Genomic DNA, 20,891 nt, shown 5'->3' with positions numbered 1-20,891 from the left:
TTTGGGGGATGGGATAACAGTAAGTAACAGTGCTTAACTCACGTCTGTGGCTGCTACTACTGACAGCAAATCAGGTTCCTAGCAGCCAGTGGTTAATCTTGATAGACCTGACCCTGAAAGATACTGGGCCCCCAGCTCTGTCCCCCAGTGGTTTCAGAGACACCTGGGAATGCTCAGCATCTTTGAACCTCAGGCTATTTATTTGGGTGCCTAAACACTAAAGTAGGTTCTTAATGTTAAACACCCTATTAGCCCAAGTGGCTTGGCCAAGGCAATGATGAATTAAGCTATGTGTTGGATAAGCCAAGGCCCATGGTACCTTGGAGATGGGATAGTGGGAAAGCAGTAGCATTCAGGGGTGGGGGTGCTGAATTCTGACTGCATAGCATGAATAGCCTAGGTAGTTTCTCATGAATATAGTCCAGCTCTAAGCCCTCTCCCTTGTGGGTGGAAGTCTGCTCTGGAGTTCCAATGCATCTTCTCTTTTCACAGCAAGCCTTGCGGGAGGCAGAAGAGGACCTGCAGGTCACTCAGAAGATCCTTGATGAAGCCAAGGACCGCCTGAGAGAAGTGGAGGATGGCATTGCCACCCTACAGGCCAAGTATAGGAGCTGCATTGCCAAGAAGGAGGAACTGGAGATGAAGTGTGAGCTGTGTGAGCAGAGGCTGGGCCGGGCTGACAAGGTGAAGGACGGAGCCAAATTCCGACATCAATTCCATGGCAAACATGCTTTTGGCATATTCCTCACTAGTAATTAGACTTGCTGCTTGTGGGCTCATGGGGCTAACAATAAAGGTCTCATCTCTACAGGCTGCTTCTAATAGCATTTTCTGCCACACAGCTCATGCCAGTAACAGGATAGACCCACCGGGCTAGATCCTGGCCCCAACTGTGACCACTCAAAGGGGTTAGGAAGCTGGTTTAAACACTCAGCTGCTGATTGCTCTGGCATGGGAGAATCCCTGGGTGACAAAGCTGCCTTCCAACACCTCCTGTCCCAGCCCCAGTGTGGAGGGTGTGCCTGAGATAGGCCAGGGGCATGACGAGAGCGTCACTAAGCCCTGGCGATATGCAGCGCCTGGGGGGCCATTGTGGCTGATCATAATTTAAAAGAGTCGTTGGAGCTGTGGCACAGCTAGGGCACCCCTTGTAGGGATGTGGGCCATAGGAATGGGGTTGTGCTATGAGAAAGCTGGCTGGTGATCTGGTGTGTGTGGTTATTCCAGTTAATTAATGGCCTGGCAGATGAGAAGGTGCGCTGGCAGGACACAGTCCAGAACCTGGATTATATGATCAACAATATCGCAGGAGATGTGCTGATTTCAGCTGGCTTCGTGGCATACCTGGGCCCTTTCACAGTAAGCAGATAACAGGAGCTCTTTCTTTGAAGGAGCTGAGTACAGCTTTCCACCTCTCTTAATCCCAGGGTCTAGAATTCAGCCTCTCTTCTTTGTTGGTAGATCAGCTTCCAAAAGCTGAAGGGAAAAACAGATCACTGGGACAAATTCAGCTCTCAATGATGCCAAGACAGTTCCATTGAAGTTGAAGAGATTGTGCTAGTGTTACAGCACAGAACTTGGTCTGGTGCCCAAGAACTGGCAGGCTCACTACAGTTATCCAATTCAGCTAGTAATCAGACTGCCTGTAGGGTTCCCAAAAGCATATTCTCTATGTTTGGCCCTTAAAGAGGGAAGATTTCTGAGGCAATTTGAAGGATGTCACCAGGAAGTCTAAACCCTATAGAGGCTGTGCCATGGAGCATGCATGCAGCAACCAGGCAAATGAATCTCAAGTTTCCCCTTGGTCTGCTAAAGAGGTTAGGCTGAGCCATGGAGCGGGATTTGAACATGAACAGCAGTCGGAGGGTTGATTTTAAAAGCAAATCACGCCAATGCATAGTTCACACTAGTGTCTGGCTGATGGAGCGTTGCTTCTCTTGGCAGGGCCAATACCGCACAGCACTATGTGAGGACTGGTTAAAGAAACTGGAGGAACACGACGTCCCGCACACCAGGGAGCCAAACTTGATAAGCACTCTGGGAGACCCAGTGAAAATCAGATCATGGCAGGTATGTGGTGGATAAGAGCATTAATGCAAACTGATGTGTTGCATGATGCTAATCCATTCTGTGCAATGAAAACCAAAGGACAATGCCAGGGACAACGCAAAGAGTTTGGATAGCAGGGGCAGCCAGTTTCCTGGCACACGTAACCAAGGGAGAGATCCCAGAAAGGAGCAACCTGTACAGCTACCAAAAGCACAGGAGCATCCCAGCAAGTGATCCAGCAGGAGAAGCCAAAGGCCAGTTATGTAGGGCACTGATAAGAACAGCACAGCAATAGCTAACACCATACTGTCTGACTGCTTGTACTGATAGCAAATATCTGGAAGAGGTTCCTCTCCCCAGGCAGACCTAGTATAATAAAGGAAGAATCATCCCAGTCTTGGCCTGTGAATTAGCTGCACTGTGTAATGGGTTGCCTGTCTAGAACCGTATGGATTCCCACCTATGCTACAGATTTCCCTGTGTTATAACATTGTAGAGCCCTGGCCACGTTCAAACAGCTTTGAGACTCTGTGGAGGAGACCAAGCCATGTAACCACATATTATGGAACAAGGCTAAAGCCCTGGATGCAAATCCTGAGCTGCTCTCAGCAAGGCCAGTGCAAAAGTGACTTTAAGCCACATTTAATCTTGGCATCAGCCAGCTGCCAGGCTAGCTCCTGGCACATATTGGAGCAGCAGGAGGGCCATTCTACACTAAATGCCCATGCCATCAAGAAGCTGTTCTCGCTGGCAGGATAGTGACATAGGGATGGATAGGCCATGTCCCTTCTCCTTGGCTCCCCACCTCATGCTCTACATTACCCAAAGATCCCCCTTCACAATGGGAATCCTCAAGAGGCTGGTTATGGTGACTTTAGAGCTCTTTTGAGCAGTGTAAAGGAACTTTATTGTGGTGGAGGACCTGGCCCTGGTCTCTGCACGTCTGTAGCACAGCTCTATGTCATGGCATGGTTCCCTCCACAAAAGCAAGACCAGATCCTGTTTAAACACTGCTGGTGCTAGCAAGACTCTTAACGCAGCTTCCCTGATAGTGAGGAGAGGGCTTTTTGGTGAGAAGGATGTGTTAGAACCATGCTTGGGGATCTAGCCTAAAAAATGGTTTGGCCAGCACATTTCTCAAGAGAAGAATTACTGTCCTCCCTGGTCAGAGAAGCATTGTTAGAACCTTGCGAGCTGCAACGGTGTTTGTGTGGTTGTAGTTGGCCAGGTTCTGAGTCCAGTGCGTATAAGATCCATGTGAGTTACTCAGATGTGTGTATCAGACATTAATGTGCTGCGAGAGGGATAGCTCTGCAATTTATCAAACACTGAACTGTGGCAGAAAAGAATGCCTATGTTGTAAGACACGGTTGCTGTTAGACATCTGATGTGCTTTTTTGGCTGTGATCAGATTGCCGGCTTGCCTAATGACACCCTGTCTGTGGAGAATGGAGTCATAACACAGTTTTCACAGCGCTGGACTCACTTCATAGACCCCCAGGGACAAGCCAACAAATGGATCAAGAACTTGGTAAGGGCTTCTACCACTTGACAAGTGGGTAGCCAAGTTTGCTGGGATCCTTCCATTGTTCCAGCCTCAGGGTCAGAAGATTCCCAATGGTTCCTTCTATTTTTTTCCCTCCCTCTCTCTTCCTTTCCTTCCTTTTACAATAGACCAGGGGTCGGCAACCTTTCAGAAGTGCTGTGCCGAGTCTTCATGTATACACTCTAATTTAAGGCTTCACGTGCCGGTAATACATTTGAACGTTTTTTAGAAGGTCTCTCTATAAGTCTATAATATATAACCAAACTATTGTTATATGTAAAGTAAACAAGGTTTTCAAAATGTTTCAGAAGCTTTATTTAAAATTAAATTAAAATGCAGATCTTATTAGTTTAGTGTGATCCTTGCCCTTGCTTTTCCTTGCTGAGTTTTCCAATGTCTGGTGGCACCTATTTAGATACTTTAAGCTGCACACAGGCTTCTGAGTGATCAGTTGATAACTATCAGAGGGGTAGCCGTGTTAGTCTGGATCTGTAAAAGCAGCAAAGGTGCCACAGGATTCTTTGCTGCTTTTACAGTTGATAACTGGCTGGCAGGAGGTCAGTGGCTGGAACCCCAGATTGGCAGCTGAGGTGAGTGTAGCTGGCGGCTGGTAGGGCTGAGCAGGGCCAGAAGCCTGGACCCTGTCTGGCAGGGGGCCTGCGCTGGAACTCCATCCGGAAGCAAGGTGAATGGGGCTGCAGGGACCCCAACGAGCAAGGGGCCAGCAGCCAGAACCCCAGAGCGGCGGCAGGCTGACCCAGGGGCGGCTCTAGGCACCAGCAAAACAAGCTGGTGCCTAGGGCGGCAAAATGTAGGGGGCGTCCCCTGCCGCCGGGGAGGGCGGGAGGCTGGGCTGGCGGACCTGCCGCAGTCATGCCTGCGGGAGGTCCACCGGAGCCCCGGGACGAGTGGACCTGCCGCAGGCATGACTGCGGAGGGGGCGCTCGTCTCGCGGCTCGGCTGGACCTCCCGCAGGCATGACTGCGGCAGGTCCACCGGAGCCGCGGGACCACGGCACCCGCCGCAGTCATGCCTGCGGCAGGTCCGCTCGTCCCGGGCTCCGGTGGACCTGCCGCAGTCATGCCTGCGGGAGCTTAACCGGAGCCGCGGGAAGAGGGGACCCGCCGCAGGACCGGGGAAGGGCGGCGCAGCGCACCGCGCTGCTTGGGGCAGCCTGATTTCTAGAGCCGCCCCTGGGCTGACCGCCACCGCTCTGGGGTTTCCACCACTGGCTCCTGCCAGCTGAGGTCTCAGCCTGCTGCCAGCCTGGGGTTCCTTCCCCCAGGCCAGCAGTGGGTACTGAGTGGGGCTGCGGCAGGGGGCACTCTGGCTGGCAAGGGACCAGCAGCGGGAACCCCAGAGTGGCGGCAGGCTGAGCAGCTCAGCCCGCCGCTGCTCTGGGGTTTCCACCACCAGCTCCTTGCCAGCTGGGGTCTCAGCCCGCTGCCAGCCTGGGGTTCCTTCCCCCAGGCCAGCAGCTGACGCTGAGTGGGACCGGCAGCAGGACCCCGGCTGGCAGGCACCGGTGGTGGAAACCCCAGAGCGGGGGCAGGCTGAGCTACTCAGCCCACCCCCACTCTGGGGTTTCGGCTGCTGGCTCCTTGTCAGCTGGGGTCTCAGCCCGCCACCAGCCTGGGGTTCCTTCCCTCAGGCCAGCAGTGGGTGCTGAGTGGGACCAGGTGGGACCCCGGCTGGTAAGGGGCCAGCAGCAGGAACCCAAGAGCGGTGGCGGGCTGAGCAGCTCAGCCCGCCCCACGTGCCATGTGCCATTTTTGGCATGCGTGCCGTAGGTTGCCGACCCCTGAAATAGACTCTGTTTGGAGCTGTATATAGAGAGGCCTTAAATCCCTTGGGGGTGGGATTTTTGTAGGGAAAGGACAAGGAAAAAATCCAGCCCACCACTGCAAAGCCTCACCCACCCCAGAGTCAGGCAGAATAGATGGGCTTTGCAGTTTGCCTTAAAGGTCCACAGATTCAGGCTACTTTCACTAAGGTGGGAGAAGAGTCCAGGTCCCTCGCTGAGCACTCTTGTTGTTTTATACCAAGGGGGCTCCAGCCTGAGACCGATTCCTGACCATAACTGTGGCAGGATAGCTCAGGGAGGAGAGAGGAAGTCTCCCTTGCAGGCTTTGAGAGGCAGTGTGACCTAGTGACTAATGTACTGGACTGGGATGCAGGAGACCTGGCCTCTTGGGTGTCTTTGGGCAACTCACTTTAACTGCTCTGTGCCTCAGTTTCCCCCATCTGTAAAGTGGAGATAATGATACTGCCTCTTGTGTAAAGTGCTTTAAGATCTACTGATGAAAAGTGTATAAGAGCTAGGCATTATTATTAGAACCAAAGCACTCACCATGTCTTGTGTTCACCTGCCGGGACGCAGTTTGTTCTATATGGTCTGCCTCCAGACTGCTGTACATGTAGAGTGTTTCCAGAGAGAGACACTGGTGCTTTAAAGCAGCAGCAGCTCTCTAGTGCAGGGGTGGAGTGTGTGTGTGGGGGGGGAAATTTAGCAACTTTCCTTACTGCTGCTGCTGCTCCTCTACTCCCTGGAGGCTTCTGTATTCCCACCTGGCTGCTCCTGCCTTGCAGGCTAGTCAGAAGCAGATCTTTGAGCCCTTAAGCACTAAAGGGCGAGGGATTCCACTAAAGTTGCAGCTATGAAAGTAGGAAGTCAGGAAATGCAAAACATACCCATATTACCTTGGCCACATTGCACTTAGTAGGCATTTGCTACAAGGTCCTGATAGGTAACACAGACGAAGCCTTTGTACTTCCTTCTTTTTTTTTTTTTTTGGTATTTGCAATCTTAATGTTGCAGTAGCACAGTTATTTGTTTAGGCCTGGTCTACACTGGGGGGCGAGCTAAGTCGGTCTAAGTTATTCAACTTGAGCTACGAAAATAGCGTAGCTGAAGTCAAAGTACTTAGAGCTACTTATCGTGGTGTCATCACTGCGGTAGGTCGACTGTTGCCGCTCCCTCGTCTACTCCGCCTACACGTCTCGCTCTGGTGGAGAGTCGAGGGGAGAGCACTTGGTGGTTGATTTATCGCGTCTTCACCAGACATGATAAATCAACCCCCAGTGGATCGATTGCTCTGCCGTAAGGGTAGACATGCCCTAAAGTGCATAAACAGTTTGGCTCCCCTGCTTTGCCCACACCTACACTCTAGACTCCCCTCTCACCATCTTGCCCTTCAGGAGAAGGAGAACGGTTTGGAGGTGGCTAAGCTGAGTGACCGGGACTTTCTGCGCAGCTTGGAGAACTCCATTCGCTTCGGGAAGCCGTTCCTGCTGGAGAACGTAGGGGAGGAACTGGATCCGGCTCTCGAGCCCGTCTTGCTGAAACAGGTTCTTCCCTGCTGTTTGTCTGACGAGATAAGCAGGAAGGCTGGCTGGCCTGGAGCTGGGGTGGAGTGGAGTGGGCTCTCCAGCACTGGCATGAAGAACGGCTTTGTCCTCCCTTAGTGAAGATGTGTCTAATAAGGTTGAGATTTTGGATGCAAAGAATTTAGATGCTCAGTACAAATTAATGGAAATTGTGCCTCTAAATCTCCTAAATGGCTTTGAAAATCTTTATCTAGCCTCTTTGGCAGGTTCTCAGCACATCTATGTTTTTTAAATGTAGATGTTCCGACTGGTGTTGTCCGTGTCCCTCTCTTTACAGATTTATAAACAGCAAGGCAGCACAGTACTGAAGCTGGGAGATACGGTTATTCCGTACCATGAGGACTTCAAGATGTACATCACCACCAATCTGCCCAATCCCCACTATACGCCAGAGATCTCCACCAAGCTCACACTGATTAACTTCACCCTCTCGCCCAGGTAACCGGTCACCGCTTTGTACCAGTAGCCACTGAACAGTTGCAAATATTGGCCACTCTCCTGCTCCTGAGCTATTGAAATCAAACTCAGCATGGAGTAAGTAAGGATGGTCCTGTGCTTAGGGTATGAGCCTGGAATTCTGGAGATCTGGGTTCAATTTCCTGCCCTGCCACAGACTTCCTGACCTTGGGCAAGTGACTTAGGGCAGGTCTATGCTACAGGGCTAAGTCAACCTAAGTTATGCAACTCCAGCTCTGTGAATAATGTAGCTGGAGTCGACGTACCTTAGATCAACCTACTGCAGTGTCTACACCATGCTGGGTTGATGAGATAAACTCTCCCATCGATTCACCTTATGCTTCTCATTCCAGTGGCGTACCGGAGTTGATGGGAAAGCGATTGGTGATCAATTTAGCGGGTCTTCACTAGACCTACTAAATCGACCCCTGGTGGATTGATCACTGTGCAAAGTGGAGACAAGCCCTTAGTTCCTCCATGATTCATAAAGATAATAGCCTTTCTCTGCCACGCTGGGGTTTTGTGAGGTACTCAAGGATTATAGTGATGGTGGTCCATGTATGTACCATAGATAGTTGCACCATGTGACTCCAGAGGAGATGGGACATTTAGGGCAGTGGTTCTCAACCACGTGTATGCAGAAGTCTTCCAGAGGGTACATCAACTCATCTAGATATTGGCCTAGTTTTACAACAGGCTACATAAAAAGCACTAGCAAAATCAGTACAAACTAAAATTTCATACAATGACTTGTTTGTACTGCTCTATATACTATACACTGAAATTATTTTATAATTATATGGTAAAAAGGAGAAAGTAGCAATTTTTCAGTAATAGTGTGCTGTGACACTTTTGTATTTTTGTCTGATTGTGTAAGCAAGCAGTTTTTAAGTAAGGTGAAACTTGGGGTATGCTCCGACATCCCAGCGATAACATCCAAGGGTTTTGTTACAGTGGCTTGGAAGACCAGTTGCTGGGACAAGTGGTAGCTGAGGAGCGACCGGACTTAGAAGAGGCCAAGAACCAGCTGATCATTAGCAACGCCAAGATGCGACAAGAGCTGAAGGAGATAGAGGATCAGATCCTCTACCGGCTAAGCTCCTCCGAGGGAAATCCTGTTGATGACTTGGAGCTCATCAAAGTGCTGGAGGCATCCAAACTAAAAGCAGGGGAAATCCAGGTAAGTGACTGATTCACAGGCACAGACACCCAGCCCTGGTCAGTTTAATCCTTTACAGAAACATGAAATGTGCAGCTGTGATGCCTCTGAATGTTCCCACAGGCCAAAGTGAAAATAGCTGAACAGACAGAAAAAGACATTGACATCACTCGTCTGGAGTACGTGCCTGTAGCTGTCCGCACTCAGATCCTTTACTTCTGCGTCTCTGACCTGTCCAACGTTGACCCCATGTATCAGTATTCGCTTGAGTGGTTCCTTAACATCTTCTTGTCCGGAATCTCAAACTCCGAGAGAGCAGGTACCTCTGAAGGGTTAGGGTGCTTGCTGAGAAAACGTGATCATTGCACAACTTTGCTCAACACCTGGGGGCAAATTCAGCCTTAGTGCAAGTGTGAGACTTAGATCTGGCATAGGCAGGTTTAGTGGAGTTGCTGCAACTCCACTAAACGTGCTTATGCCAGATCTAACTCTAGCTGTAATTGTTTACTGCCACAGCTGCTTGAACGTGGTCTCATTGCCGTCAAGCTTGAAAGTTCCTTCTTTTTTGAGACACACACACAGCTGTAATTCAAGATGAAACATGGAGGCATCCTACATCAGCCAGCTTGGCATTGCCAGCATGAGAGAATTTTCTCTGGCTGGGAGCATCTTTCTCCTCCAGTGGTTCTCTTCTGAAGCGCCAAATTATTACTTGGTTCAAAACAGGGTAAAGAGCTTGTCCTTACCAGTGAGTGTCTCCACTCCTTCATTTGGGGATTGCTTTTTCCTTGCAGTAAACTTTATTAAGCCCTTCAAGTGCCTCTCAGAGCCTAAGCATCTACCAGTTCTCTCATTCCAATGTCCATCAACAAGAAGTCATCAGCATGACTTTCTGAGGAGCAAGACAAAGCTCAGAGGAGCTCTGATCCATTCTCTGACAGCATTTTTCCCTGCCTCTGGGCCACCAGGCCAGTCCCATGCAAAGATGTTTAATTTCTGGTCAGACTGCTGCTGTTAATTAGAAATACTGAATTTCATGGATCAGGGCATTTAAAATACTGGCAGCACAGAGTAGCCTTGAAACTGATGCAAGGGTAAATTCATCTCCCTCAACCACTGCCACTTTGCTGACATCCCAGGAAGAGCACAGATATCCTGGCCAGATGCATGTGCCAAGTAAACAGGGGGCATAGTTCATTAACATACCACAGCAATATTCTATGCACCTGCAATTAACAGTAATATGGGCCACATCTGGAGGTTCTTCTCAGTGTTTGCCTGAGTCAGTGCCCTCAGGTTTGGATACCCCACTGTTCCTTGTGAAGGAGCAAACTTTCCTGAGCCAGATCTGAAGGAAGCTGAGATGGACAGCAGGAAGGGGCTAAGAGGGATGTGAGCTCCCTGCATAGTTTACATGTGTAAACTTGTACACTGAAACCTACCCAGAGCCTGGCTGGCAAAGGGCCATGTCAGTCCCAAGTGTGGGTCCTTTCTCCTCCACTCTCGGCATTTGCTGATCTGTGCCTGGTTCTTTTCAGACACCCTGAAGAAGCGGATAGTGAACATAAACAATTACCTCACCTTCAGTCTCTACAGCAATGTATGCCGCAGTCTCTTTGAGAAGCACAAGCTCATGTTTGCCTTTCTGCTGTGCGTCCGGATCATGATGAACGAAGGGAAAATCAACATGGTGAGTAAACAACAAACTCTCTTGTCTGTTTAAATGAGAGGATATTCTGGGACAGCCAAAGTCCAGACTGCGCCTACTCCTGAAACTGGGAGCCAGCGTACTTTGTCTGTACAGATGGTTCTACCACCAGGGTCTGATGATTTGGATTATCTGCCCAAGTTTCTATTCATAAGGGAAGAGTTACTTATCCTGGTCATCTGTTACGTTGATGTTCTGAATCTTCCAAATGTTCATACATCAAAACATGAGTTCAATCTCCAGGGGTCTCTTCTAGGTAGTTTAGTCTACAACACACACCTTTCTCCAGTATTTGGCTGTGACAAAAACAAAGGGAATTCAGGGTGGTCGATTCTGGCTCATTCATGGATGATCTGCTATCTGTCCCATTAAAACAGCTTTTCATTGCCACACAAGAAGATTGGCAGATGGTAGAGTGTCTTACCACGCTTAAATAACCAGGGGTTTGCAAGGGTTGGGCTTTCATGCAGAGCTTTGCTTCCAGAAAGATCAAGATGAATCTGGCTACAGAGAAGGGATTTTACAGAAAATGGGCTAACCAAAATAAGACTAAGTATCAGATGGGCAGCCGTGTTAGTCTGTATCCACAAAAACAATGAGGAGTCCAGTGGCACCTTAAAGACTAACAGATTTATTTGGGCATAAGCTTTCGAAAGTTTATGCCCAAATAAATCTGTTAGTCTTTAAGGTGCCACTGGACTCCTTTCCAGATTAGATGTCAGTGTCCTTCCTTTTCTTGCTTTGTTAATTAGCTTTCTGCTTTATGCAGTGCTGCTGAGTGAACTTAACACTGGATCCCCTTGTGCCGCAATGAGATCCCAAACTACCTCATCTGCTCACAAAACAGGACTCTGTAGCAGGGAATTAACCACCCATTTGCCAATCCTGTTGTAGGGTCTCTAGGGAATGTAATAGAGTTTCTCAAATCCTAGAGAGATAAGGATTGAGGTGCATTGGCAGAGTACTGTGGAGGAAATCTACAGATCTGATCCTGTGACTGTATAGTCAGATCTGTCACTTACCACATGCATCTGTTAGATTCGAACAGTAAGGCAGGGAAAAACAGCATGAAGTTACTTGTAAGAATTTTGTTTCTTTAACATAGTGTTAGTGCTGCAGGGTGTTGCTATTGCTGCTGGTTTTGGGGGCTCCTGTGTACTCGGCAGCAGCAAAGAGTGCAGCTTGCTGATTCAGCAGACCTCGATGTGATTTTGCTATATGAATACCAGGCTTGGTTCAGTGGCAAAGGCGATCAGCCAGGTTTATTGTCAGCAAAGCATGGTACTTGCGCCCTGTGCTGCAAGTCACAGGGACACTAACACATGTACGCCTGTGACAAGGTAAAGGCTCAGTCAGCATAACAGGGTGCTGTCCCCTAAACTGAAACAAAGATGCCTCTCCTGTGACTTCTCCTTTTATACATTGATATGAACGAGTTACATATTACTTTCCATGTGTCATTACTATCCTGTATCTTGTACCTGCTCATTCAAACAAAATGTCCTCTCAGGCCAGGAATGTGCTTACTTGGTTAGCTAATATGTGGTGTGTTGCTATTCTGCCAAGGGCAGGCCTACTTTGGTTCACCTCCTTTGGTTCATACTGTTCTTCATGCCCCAGCAAGGCCACACGCAGTAATGACTGTGTCCCACAGCATGACGCTGAGATCTTCAAGGCCGAACAGGCTGGCTGTAAATGTGTGCTGTGTGGTCCACAGGACGAATGGCGTTACCTCCTGTCTGGAGGTGCCATTAAAACGATGAGAGAGAACCCAGCTCCTGAGTGGCTGTATGAGAGAGCCTGGGGTGACATCTTGGCCTTAACCAACCTGAAGAATTTCTCCAGCTTTGCGGATGATTTTGTTGACAATATCCAGGAGTTCCGTGCAATTTTTGACAGTGCTGAGCCGCACAGGTGAGTCCTTCACCCCTTAACTGTGGATCTGAATTCTGTCTCTGCGTGGTGGGCAGTACAGACCCTTCTCCCGCAATAATACAGCCATATTGCCTGGAAAAAGAATCACTAAAATCCAGGCACTGACCACACATGATCTCAGAAAATCCTGGTGCATATTCACGTGGTTTTAGGAGACTTGTTTTCCTTGGGCTGATGTATTTGGCATCTGTTTCCATCCCCAGAGAGTAACCCAAAGTCAGCGTGTGATTCTCTTGCAGAGAGCCCTTGCCTGGGAAGTGGGACAGCACGTTGGACTCCTTCCAGAAGCTGCTGCCCCTGCGCTGCCTGCGAGGGGATAAGGTCACCAACGCCATGCAGGATTTTGTGGCCATGAATCTGGACCAGCGCTTTATCGAACCGCAGGTAACTGGCCAAGATAATGCCATGGCAGAAGGCATTTCCATTGACAATGGATGGGAATGATGCAAACCGACTGCGCGCTGCCCTTGATCACCCCAGCCAGGCTAGTGGCCGATGCTGATTTAGCTTTAAATGAATGCTTTACAACATCCCTTGTTTAAATAATGCCTAGCTCTTATACAGCACTTTTCATCAATAGATCTCAAAACCCTTTGTAAAGCAGGTCAGTGTCATTATCTCCATTTTGCAGATGGGTAAACTGAGGCATTGAGCAGTGAGGTGACTTGGCCAAGGTCGACAGGCCAGTGGCAGAGCCACACATAGAATCCAGGCCTCCTGAGTCCCAGTCCAGTGCTCTATCCACCAGCCACACTGTCTGTACTCACTGAGTGAGTATTGGGTGATGATGGATCCACCCACTGCCCTTTAACCTCAGAATTACTGTTAATCTGGAACTAACAACCATACACTGAAACCTACCCAGTACAGGGCTGGGCAAACTTTTTGGCCCAAGGGCCACATCAGGGAATAGAAATCGTATGGAGGGCCATGAATGCTCACAAAATTGGGGTTGGGGTGCGGGGGTTGGGCTCTGGGGTGGGGCTGGGGATGAGAGGTTTGGGGTGCAGGAGCAGTGGCGGCTCCAGGCACCAGCGCTCCAAGTGCGTGCCTGGGGCGGCAAGCTGCGGGGGGCGCCCTAGTGGTCCCTGCGAGAGTGGCAGTCAGGCAGCCTTCGGCGGCTTGCCTGCGGGAGGTCTGCTGGTCCTGGAGATTCGGCGGCAATTCGGCGGCGGGTACGCTGAAGCCACGGGACTGGCAGACCTCCCACAGGCATGCCGCTGAAGGCAGCCTGCCTGCCGTGCTTGGGGCAGCAAAAAAGCTAGAGCCGCCCCTGTGCAGGAGAGTGTTCCGGGCTAGGATTGAGGGGTTTAGAGAGCGGGAGGGGGATCAGGGCTGGGGCAGAGGGTTGGGGCATGGAGAGAGGCTCAGGCGTGCAGCCCCCGACCGAGCGCCCCAGCCGGAGCAGGGCCGAGCTGTGTGGTGCGGCCCCCACCCAGCAGCCCAGCCAGAGCGGGGCTGAGCTGTGTGGTGCGGCCCGGACCCAGAGCCCCAGCCGGAGTGGGGCTGAGCCGCTTGGTGAGGCTCAGGGGCTGGCTTAAAACAGCTGGCGGGCCGGATCCAGCCCGCGGGCCGTAGTTTGCCCGCCCCAACCCAGTAGGATCAAAGGCAGAGAGGAGGCATGGCTGGAGGTAACAGCAGAAATTAGGAAGGCAGAAGGCCTAGATTCTGTTCTCCACTTTGCTCTGAGAACTTGAGCATATCACTGGAAGGATGTATGCCTCAGTTTCCCCATCTGGAAAAGGTAGGTACTTGCCAGCCTTTTTAAAGCCATGTGAGAGAGATGGGTGAAAGATGCCATAGGAATGCAAAGCGAGCATCGTCATCATCAACATTGTGCAGAGCAGAGTTTTTCAATGCAGCATCCTTAATAGATCACTTGGAAGTGCAAAGCAGCGTTTAGGCATGTATAGTCTTGTCGACACTAGAAAGCTGTAATGCTTTAACTATACCAGGATAATGGAAGTGGCACAACCCCCCTAGTGTGGTTGCATTTATACCATTATGAAGTTGCTTTATACTATAGCTGTTCTTCTTCGAGTGCTTGCTCATATCCATTCCAGTTAGGTGTGCGCGCGCCGCGTGCACGTTCGTCGGAAGATTTTTACCCTAGCAACACTCAGTGGGTCGGCTGGGCGCCCCCTGGAGTGGCACCCCTATAGCGCCGGATATATACCCCTGCCGACCCATCCGCCCCTCAGTTCCTTCTTACTGCCCGTGACGGTCGTTGGAACTGTGGAGAGCGGCTTTGCTGACCTCCACATCCCTAGCTTCTCGTAGTTATTTACTCTTTATCGTGTTTATAGTTCAAGTTCTTGTAGTTATAGTTATAGTAATTATATTCATAGTTAGTGTATATAGTTGAATGGGGGATTGGGGATTAGCCCCTTTCCTCCGACCCGGTGCGGGCTCATGCCCAAGGCACCGGGATTCAAACCGTGCTCGGCATGCCAGAAGCCGATGCCAGTAGGGGATCCTCATGACTCCTGCCTAAAGTGCTTAGGAGAATCCCACCTGACGGACAAGTGCCGCATTTGTAAGTCGTTCAAACCAAGAACGAAAAAGGAGCGGGACTTCCGATTAAAGCAGCTCCTCATGGAGTTGGCACTTAGTCCTGCAGCGCCGGCACTGACCACTCAACAGACTGCCTCGGTGAGGAGCGCACCTTCAGCACCGGCTCACTCCGGTACCGAGAAGGACTCCTGGCACCGACATCTGCCGGCACCAGCTCCGCGGCACCGCTCCCTTTCCCCGGCTGGGAAACGCCATAGTGCTCCGACCCCATCCTCGCAGAAGGGGCACGCATCCAAGTCCGTCCGTCGGACCCCAGTAACTGCTGCGGCACCGTCAACATCGGCACCGCAGTTGGCAGCTCCTCCTAGCGCGGCACCGTCGATTCCGGTCCCACAAGGGCCGTTGAGTCCGGTGCCACATAGCTCCCCGGCTCACGCTGTGGTTGAGCTCGCTCTCCCTTCTACGCCGGAGACCTTCTCGATGGCAAGAGAGCTCATCACGATGACGGAGTCGATGCAGCCTCAACCCCCGGCACCACCGGTGCGGATTATCCAATCCATCGGCAAGCCGGCCCTGATAAGGCCTCCTTCCGTCGGGCCACTGGAGAGACGTCATTCCAGGTCGCGGTCTCGGAGACGCTCCTGCTCCCGCCGTTCCTGATCCCGGCACCGCTCGCAGTCCCGGCACCGCTCTCCACCGCGGTACCAGTCGTACTCGCGGAGACGTTCAATATCTCGGTCATCGGACAGATACTCCCCGGTACCGATCCGGCTCTCGGTACCGATCTCGGTACCGTGCGTCCCGCAGTCACTCCTGGCACAGGGACTCGAGATCTCGGTCGACCTCCCGGTACCAGCACGGTAGAAGGTCCCGGTCTCGCTCGTGGCACTGACAAGCCCAGTACCGCTCATCACCGGTACCGCGCCGGGACCGAGCGCCAAGATCAGCGGCACCTCCCCCAAGGTCTCTCGGCACCACCGTGGCCTTCGAGGCAACCATCGGTATCGTCTCAGGCTGGTAGTGCTTATTACCGTGAGGAACGCGTCTCTGACGCTCCCAGTCACTACCCAGAGACACAAAGCCACGAACAAGGTCCTCATCACTGGCCCTTTTGGACTCCGTGGGCATACCATGAGGCCCAAGGTGCCCCATCAGTGGCTCAACGCTCAGGCCCCTCAGAGCACAGGGTTCCCGAAGTGACCATGTGTAGTTATTTACACATGGACGAGGATCCACTTCAGTCTGCAGACACTGAGGTTCCACCTGAGGTAGATAGTGCGCCGCCAGTCCACGACCCCCCTCAGGACCCGTTGGTACCGGGCCTCTCCTCCTCCTCACCCGATGAGGCCGTAGCAGGAACATCCTCCTCAGGCCCTCCTCCTATGGATCTCAGGGCCCATCAAGATCTCTTGAGGAGAGTAGCCCAGAACATGAATTTACTGATGGAGGAGGTTCCTGAAATAGAGGACCCGGTCGTGGACATCTTATCGGCAGATGCACCCCGTTGAGTGGCTCTCCCGTTCATCCGCATTATACAAGCTAATGCGGACACAATTTGGCAATCCCCAGCTTCGATTACACCTACAGCTAGGGGAGTAGAGAGGAAATATATGGTCCCCTCAAAGGGGTACGAATATCTCTATACCCACCCACCTCCCTGCTCCCTGGTTGTCCAGTCGTTGAATGAACGGGAGCGTCACGGCCAGCAAGCACCAGCTCCTAAGGTGAAGGAGGCTAGGCGCATGGACCTCCTAGGCCGTAAAATTTACTCAGCTGGAGGCCTCCAACTTAGGGTGGCAAATCAACAAGCCCTCCTAAGTCGATATAATTTTAATACGTGGGTATCTGTGGGAAAGTTTACGGAGCTCCTTCCCCAAGAGTCCCGCGCGGAGTTTACGGCCCTACTTGAAGAGGGGAAAAAAGTGGCAAGAACTTCCCTCCAGGCCTCTCTAGATGCAGCAGACTCGGCAGCCAGAACACTCGCGTCCGGCGTAACGATGAGACGTATCTCCTGGCTACAGGCTTCAGGCCTTCCCCCAGAATTGCAGCAGACAATTCAAGATTTACCTTCTGAGGGCCAGGGCCTTTTCTCAGACAAAACCGACCCCAGGTTGCAGAGTCTGAGGGCTTGGCTACACTTACAAATTTGCAGCGCTGCAGCAGGGTGTGAAAACACACCCTCTGCAGCGCTGCAAATTGCGGCGCTACAAAGCGCCAGTGTAGTCAAAGCCCCAGCGCTGGGAGCCGCACTCCCAGCGCTGTCTGTTATTCCCCACAGGGAGGTGAAGTACGGACAGCGCTGGGAGAGTTTTCTCCCAGCGCTGGCGCTTTGACTACACTTAGCGCTTCAAAGCGCTGCCGCGGCAGCGCTGCCGCGGCAGCGCTTTGAAATGCAAGTGTAGCCAAAGCCTGAAGGACAATTGAGTCATAATGCGCTCGTTGGGTATGCACACGCCGGTGACCCAACATAGGTCCTTCAGGCCCCAACCATACCACCCTTACAGCCAACCTAGGCCGCGTCAGGATACGACCAGATGGCGCAGCAGGGGGAATCGGCGGAGACGGTCTGGCCCTCAGGGAAACCAAGGTCAAGCGCCCCCTAAGCCACCTACGGGGCCAAAACAAAACTTTTGATGGGACGTCCAAGGACGGCCCACCAGTTTCCCTGCCGGATCCTTCTCCGTCCTTCTTCAACCGCCTCTCCCATTTCCTCCCTGCCTGGTCCCAGCTGACCTCCGACCGTTGGGTCCTCCACACGGTGGAAACGGGATACCACCTCCAATTTGTTTCTTTACCCCCATCCCACCCTCCCTACCCGTCCCTCTTCAGGGATCCCTCTCACGAGCAATTCCTCTTACAAGAGGTCCACACGCTGCTAAATCTGGGAGCCATAGAGGAGGTGCCAGAGGACATGAGGGGCAAGGGATTCTATTCCCGCTACTTTTTAATCCCCAAGGCAAAGGGCGGTCTCCGACCGATCCTGGACCTGCGAGAACTCAACAAATTCATGATAAAGCTGAAGTTCCGCATGGTATCCCTGGGGACCATCATCTCATCCCTGGATCCGGGAGACTGGTATGCCGCCCTCGATATGAAGGACGCGTATTTCCACATCGCCATTTACCCGCCGCACAGACGGTATCTCCGTTTTGTGGTCAAACAACAGCACTTCCAGTTCACGGTGCTTCCCTCTGGTCTTTCTACGGCCCCAAGAGTCTTCACCAAATGTATGGCCGTGGTAGCTGCCTCCCTCCGCCATCGTCGAATACACGTCTACCCGTACCTTGATGATTGGCTCGTTCGAGGGACTTCCCAGTTGCAAGTATCACAGCACCTGTGTATCGTCAAAGACCTCTTCGGGACGCTAGGCCTCATGATCAACGTAGAAAAGTCTATTCTGACTCCAACGCAGAGAATAGACTTTATTTGAGCAGTTCTGGACTCCAATCTGGCCAGGGCCTGCCTTCCTCTGCCACGTTTTCAGACAATGTCTTCGATCATTCGAAGTTTTCAATCCTTCCCGACAACGTCGGTGCGCACCTGCCTCGGCCTATTAGGTCACATGGCGTCCTGCACCTTTGTGACCAAGTACGCGAGGCTGCGACTTCGGTGCTTCCAAACCTGGCTTGCATCACTATACCGTCCACACAGAGACAATCTAGATTCGGTGATCACTATCCCCAGGTCGGTTCTCGACTCCCTCACTTGGTGGTTAGACCCCACTCTAGTCTGCGCAGGGATGCCGTTCCACCCACCTCAACCCTCGGTGACACTAACCATGGACGCATCATCACTGGGTTGGGGTGCCCACCTCGGGAACCTTCACACTCAAGGTCTCTGGTCGCCCCAGGAGCTGGCCTTGCATATCAATGTGAGGGAGCTGAGGGCAGTCCGTCTAGCATGCCAGGTGTTTCGGGACCATCTCCAAGGCCGCTGTGTATCAGTGTTCACAGATAACACAACGACCATGTTTTACATAAACAAGCAGGGTGGGGCACGCTTCTCCCTCCTCTGTCAAGAAGCCACTCACCTGTGGGACTTTTGCATAGCCCACTCTATCAATTTGGTAGCGTCCTGACGTCATCCATTCCGTTTTCCGCAGGTGAGGCTTTCCCCGCATAGACCTCTTTGCCTCCCGAGAGAACAGGAAATGCCATGTGTTCTGCTCCTACCAAGGACGCTCCCCGGGCTCCCTCTCAGACGCATTCCTCCTCCCGTGGACAAGGCACCTATTTTATGCCTTCCCGCTGTTTCCCCTCGTTCACAGAGTCCTACTCAAGCTCCGCAGGGACAGAGCCAACCTGATCCTCATTGCTCCAGCGTGGCCGAGGCAGCATTGGTACACCCTGTTGTTCGACCTCTCAGTGGCGGATCCGATCCCCCTGCCACTGTGGCCGGACCTCATAACGCAGGACTTCGGCAGGCTTCACCACCCAGACCTGCAGTCCCTTCATCTCACAGCATGGCTCCTACGTGGTTGAACCAATCTGAGTTGGGTTGCTCTGCCTCGGTGCAACAGGTTCTCTTGGGAAATAGAAAGCCTTCCACTAGGACGACTTATCTCGCGAAGTGGAAGCGTTTCTCACACTGGTGCGCTCAGAGTGACTTAGTCCCCAGACAGGTGTCTATCCCTACTGTCGTCGATTACCTTTGGTCCCTGAAAAAGCAGGGTCTGGCGGTCTCTTCTATAAAGGTACATCTGGCAGCTATTTCCGCCTTCCGCCCGGGCGAAAGTGGCCGTTCAATTTTTTCTCACCCCATGGTTTCTAGGTTCCTTAAGGGATTGGAACGGTTGTACCCGCAAGTCAGGCGCCCAACCCCCGCCTGGGATCTAAACCTGGTGTTGACCAAGCTTATGGGGGCCCCCTTCAAGCCTCTGGCCACCTGCTCCCTGCTGTACCTTTCCTGGAAGACAGCCTTCCTCGTCGCTATCACCTCGGTGAGGCGAGTCTCGGAGCTTCATGCCTTGACGGCTGATCCCCCATATACTGTCTTCCACAAGGACAAGGTACACCTACGGCCACACACCTCTTTCCTCCCTAAGGTGGTGTCTGCCTTTCACGTCAATCAGGACATCTTCCTCCCAGTTTTTTTTCCCGAAGCCGCACTCATCGCGCCGGGAACAACAACTACATACTTTGGATGTCCGTAGGGCTCTCGCTTTTTATATAGAGAGAACAAAACCCTTCCGGTGTTCACCCCAGCTCTTTATAGCGGTGGCAGACCGCATGAAGGGCATGCCGGTCTCTTCCCAACGAATCTCGTCTTGGGTGACATCCTGCGTCCGAACGTGCTACGACTTGGCTCATGTTCCCGCAGGCCATCCCACCGCTCATTCTACGTGGGCGCAGGCCTCTTCTGCCGCCTTCCTGGCTCATGTCCCCATCCAGGAAATATGTCGGGCGGCTACCTGTTCATCGATTCACACCTTTGCCTCACACTACGCATTGGGCCAACAGTCCAGAGATGATGCAGCCTTCGGCTCAGCAGTTTTGCTTTCTGCAATGTCTCACTCCGACCCCACCGCCTAGGTAAAGCTTGGAAATCACCTAACTGGAATGGATATGAGCAAGCACTCGAAGAAGAAAAGACGGTTACTCACCGTTGTAACTGTTGTTCTTTGAGATGTGTTGCTCATATCCATTCCAAACCCGCCCTCCTTCCCCACTGTCAGAGTAGCCGGCAAGAAGGAACTGAGGGGCGGATGGGTCGGCAGGGGTATATATCCGGCGCTATAGCGGCGCCACTCCAGGGGGCGCCCAGCCGACCCACCAAGTGTTGCTAGGGTAAAAATCTTCCAATGAATGTGCACGCGGCGCGCGCACACCTAACTGGAATGGATATGAGCAACACATCTCGAAGAACAACAGTTACAACAGTGAGTAACCGTCTTTTCTCATATAGGAAGGGAAATAACCTATACAGCTACAAGGCTTCTTCATACTGATATTGCTGCATCCATACTATGGGTCGTGCTGATCTAACTTAAGGTACGTCTACTATTATGGCTGTGCATAGAGTAGAGACACTGCATGCCCAGCTAACACAAGTATAGATAGCAGTCTAGGCGGTGAGGCCCAGCTTAGGCGAGTAGAGGAGAGTAAGTTCCCTACACGCCTGCACTATTAGGGATAGCT

General features: G+C 51.9%; 1 protein-coding gene across 1 annotated transcript in view; it reads left to right on the top strand.

Annotated features, from left to right (window-relative positions):
• The window catches only part of DNAH1 (dynein axonemal heavy chain 1), a 148,135-nt gene that overhangs the window by 110,747 nt on the left and 16,497 nt on the right, over window positions 1-20,891 (top strand). The window contains exons 58-68 of the mRNA XM_045025192.1: window positions 493-684; window positions 1,228-1,359; window positions 1,945-2,070; window positions 3,461-3,580; window positions 6,794-6,943; window positions 7,260-7,420; window positions 8,393-8,618; window positions 8,721-8,916; window positions 10,136-10,287; window positions 12,023-12,219; window positions 12,480-12,624. Of these exons, the coding sequence (XP_044881127.1) occupies window positions 493-684; window positions 1,228-1,359; window positions 1,945-2,070; window positions 3,461-3,580; window positions 6,794-6,943; window positions 7,260-7,420; window positions 8,393-8,618; window positions 8,721-8,916; window positions 10,136-10,287; window positions 12,023-12,219; window positions 12,480-12,624 (1,797 nt within the window). The remainder of the gene's footprint in view (window positions 1-492; window positions 685-1,227; window positions 1,360-1,944; window positions 2,071-3,460; window positions 3,581-6,793; window positions 6,944-7,259; window positions 7,421-8,392; window positions 8,619-8,720; window positions 8,917-10,135; window positions 10,288-12,022; window positions 12,220-12,479; window positions 12,625-20,891) is intronic.

This window comes from Mauremys mutica, chromosome 7 (assembly GCF_020497125.1).
Source record: "Mauremys mutica isolate MM-2020 ecotype Southern chromosome 7, ASM2049712v1, whole genome shotgun sequence".
Taxonomy (NCBI): Eukaryota; Metazoa; Chordata; order Testudines; family Geoemydidae; genus Mauremys; species Mauremys mutica.
The sequence above is the reverse complement of the archived record's forward strand: the minus strand, read 5'-3'. Positions and strand labels throughout refer to the sequence as shown.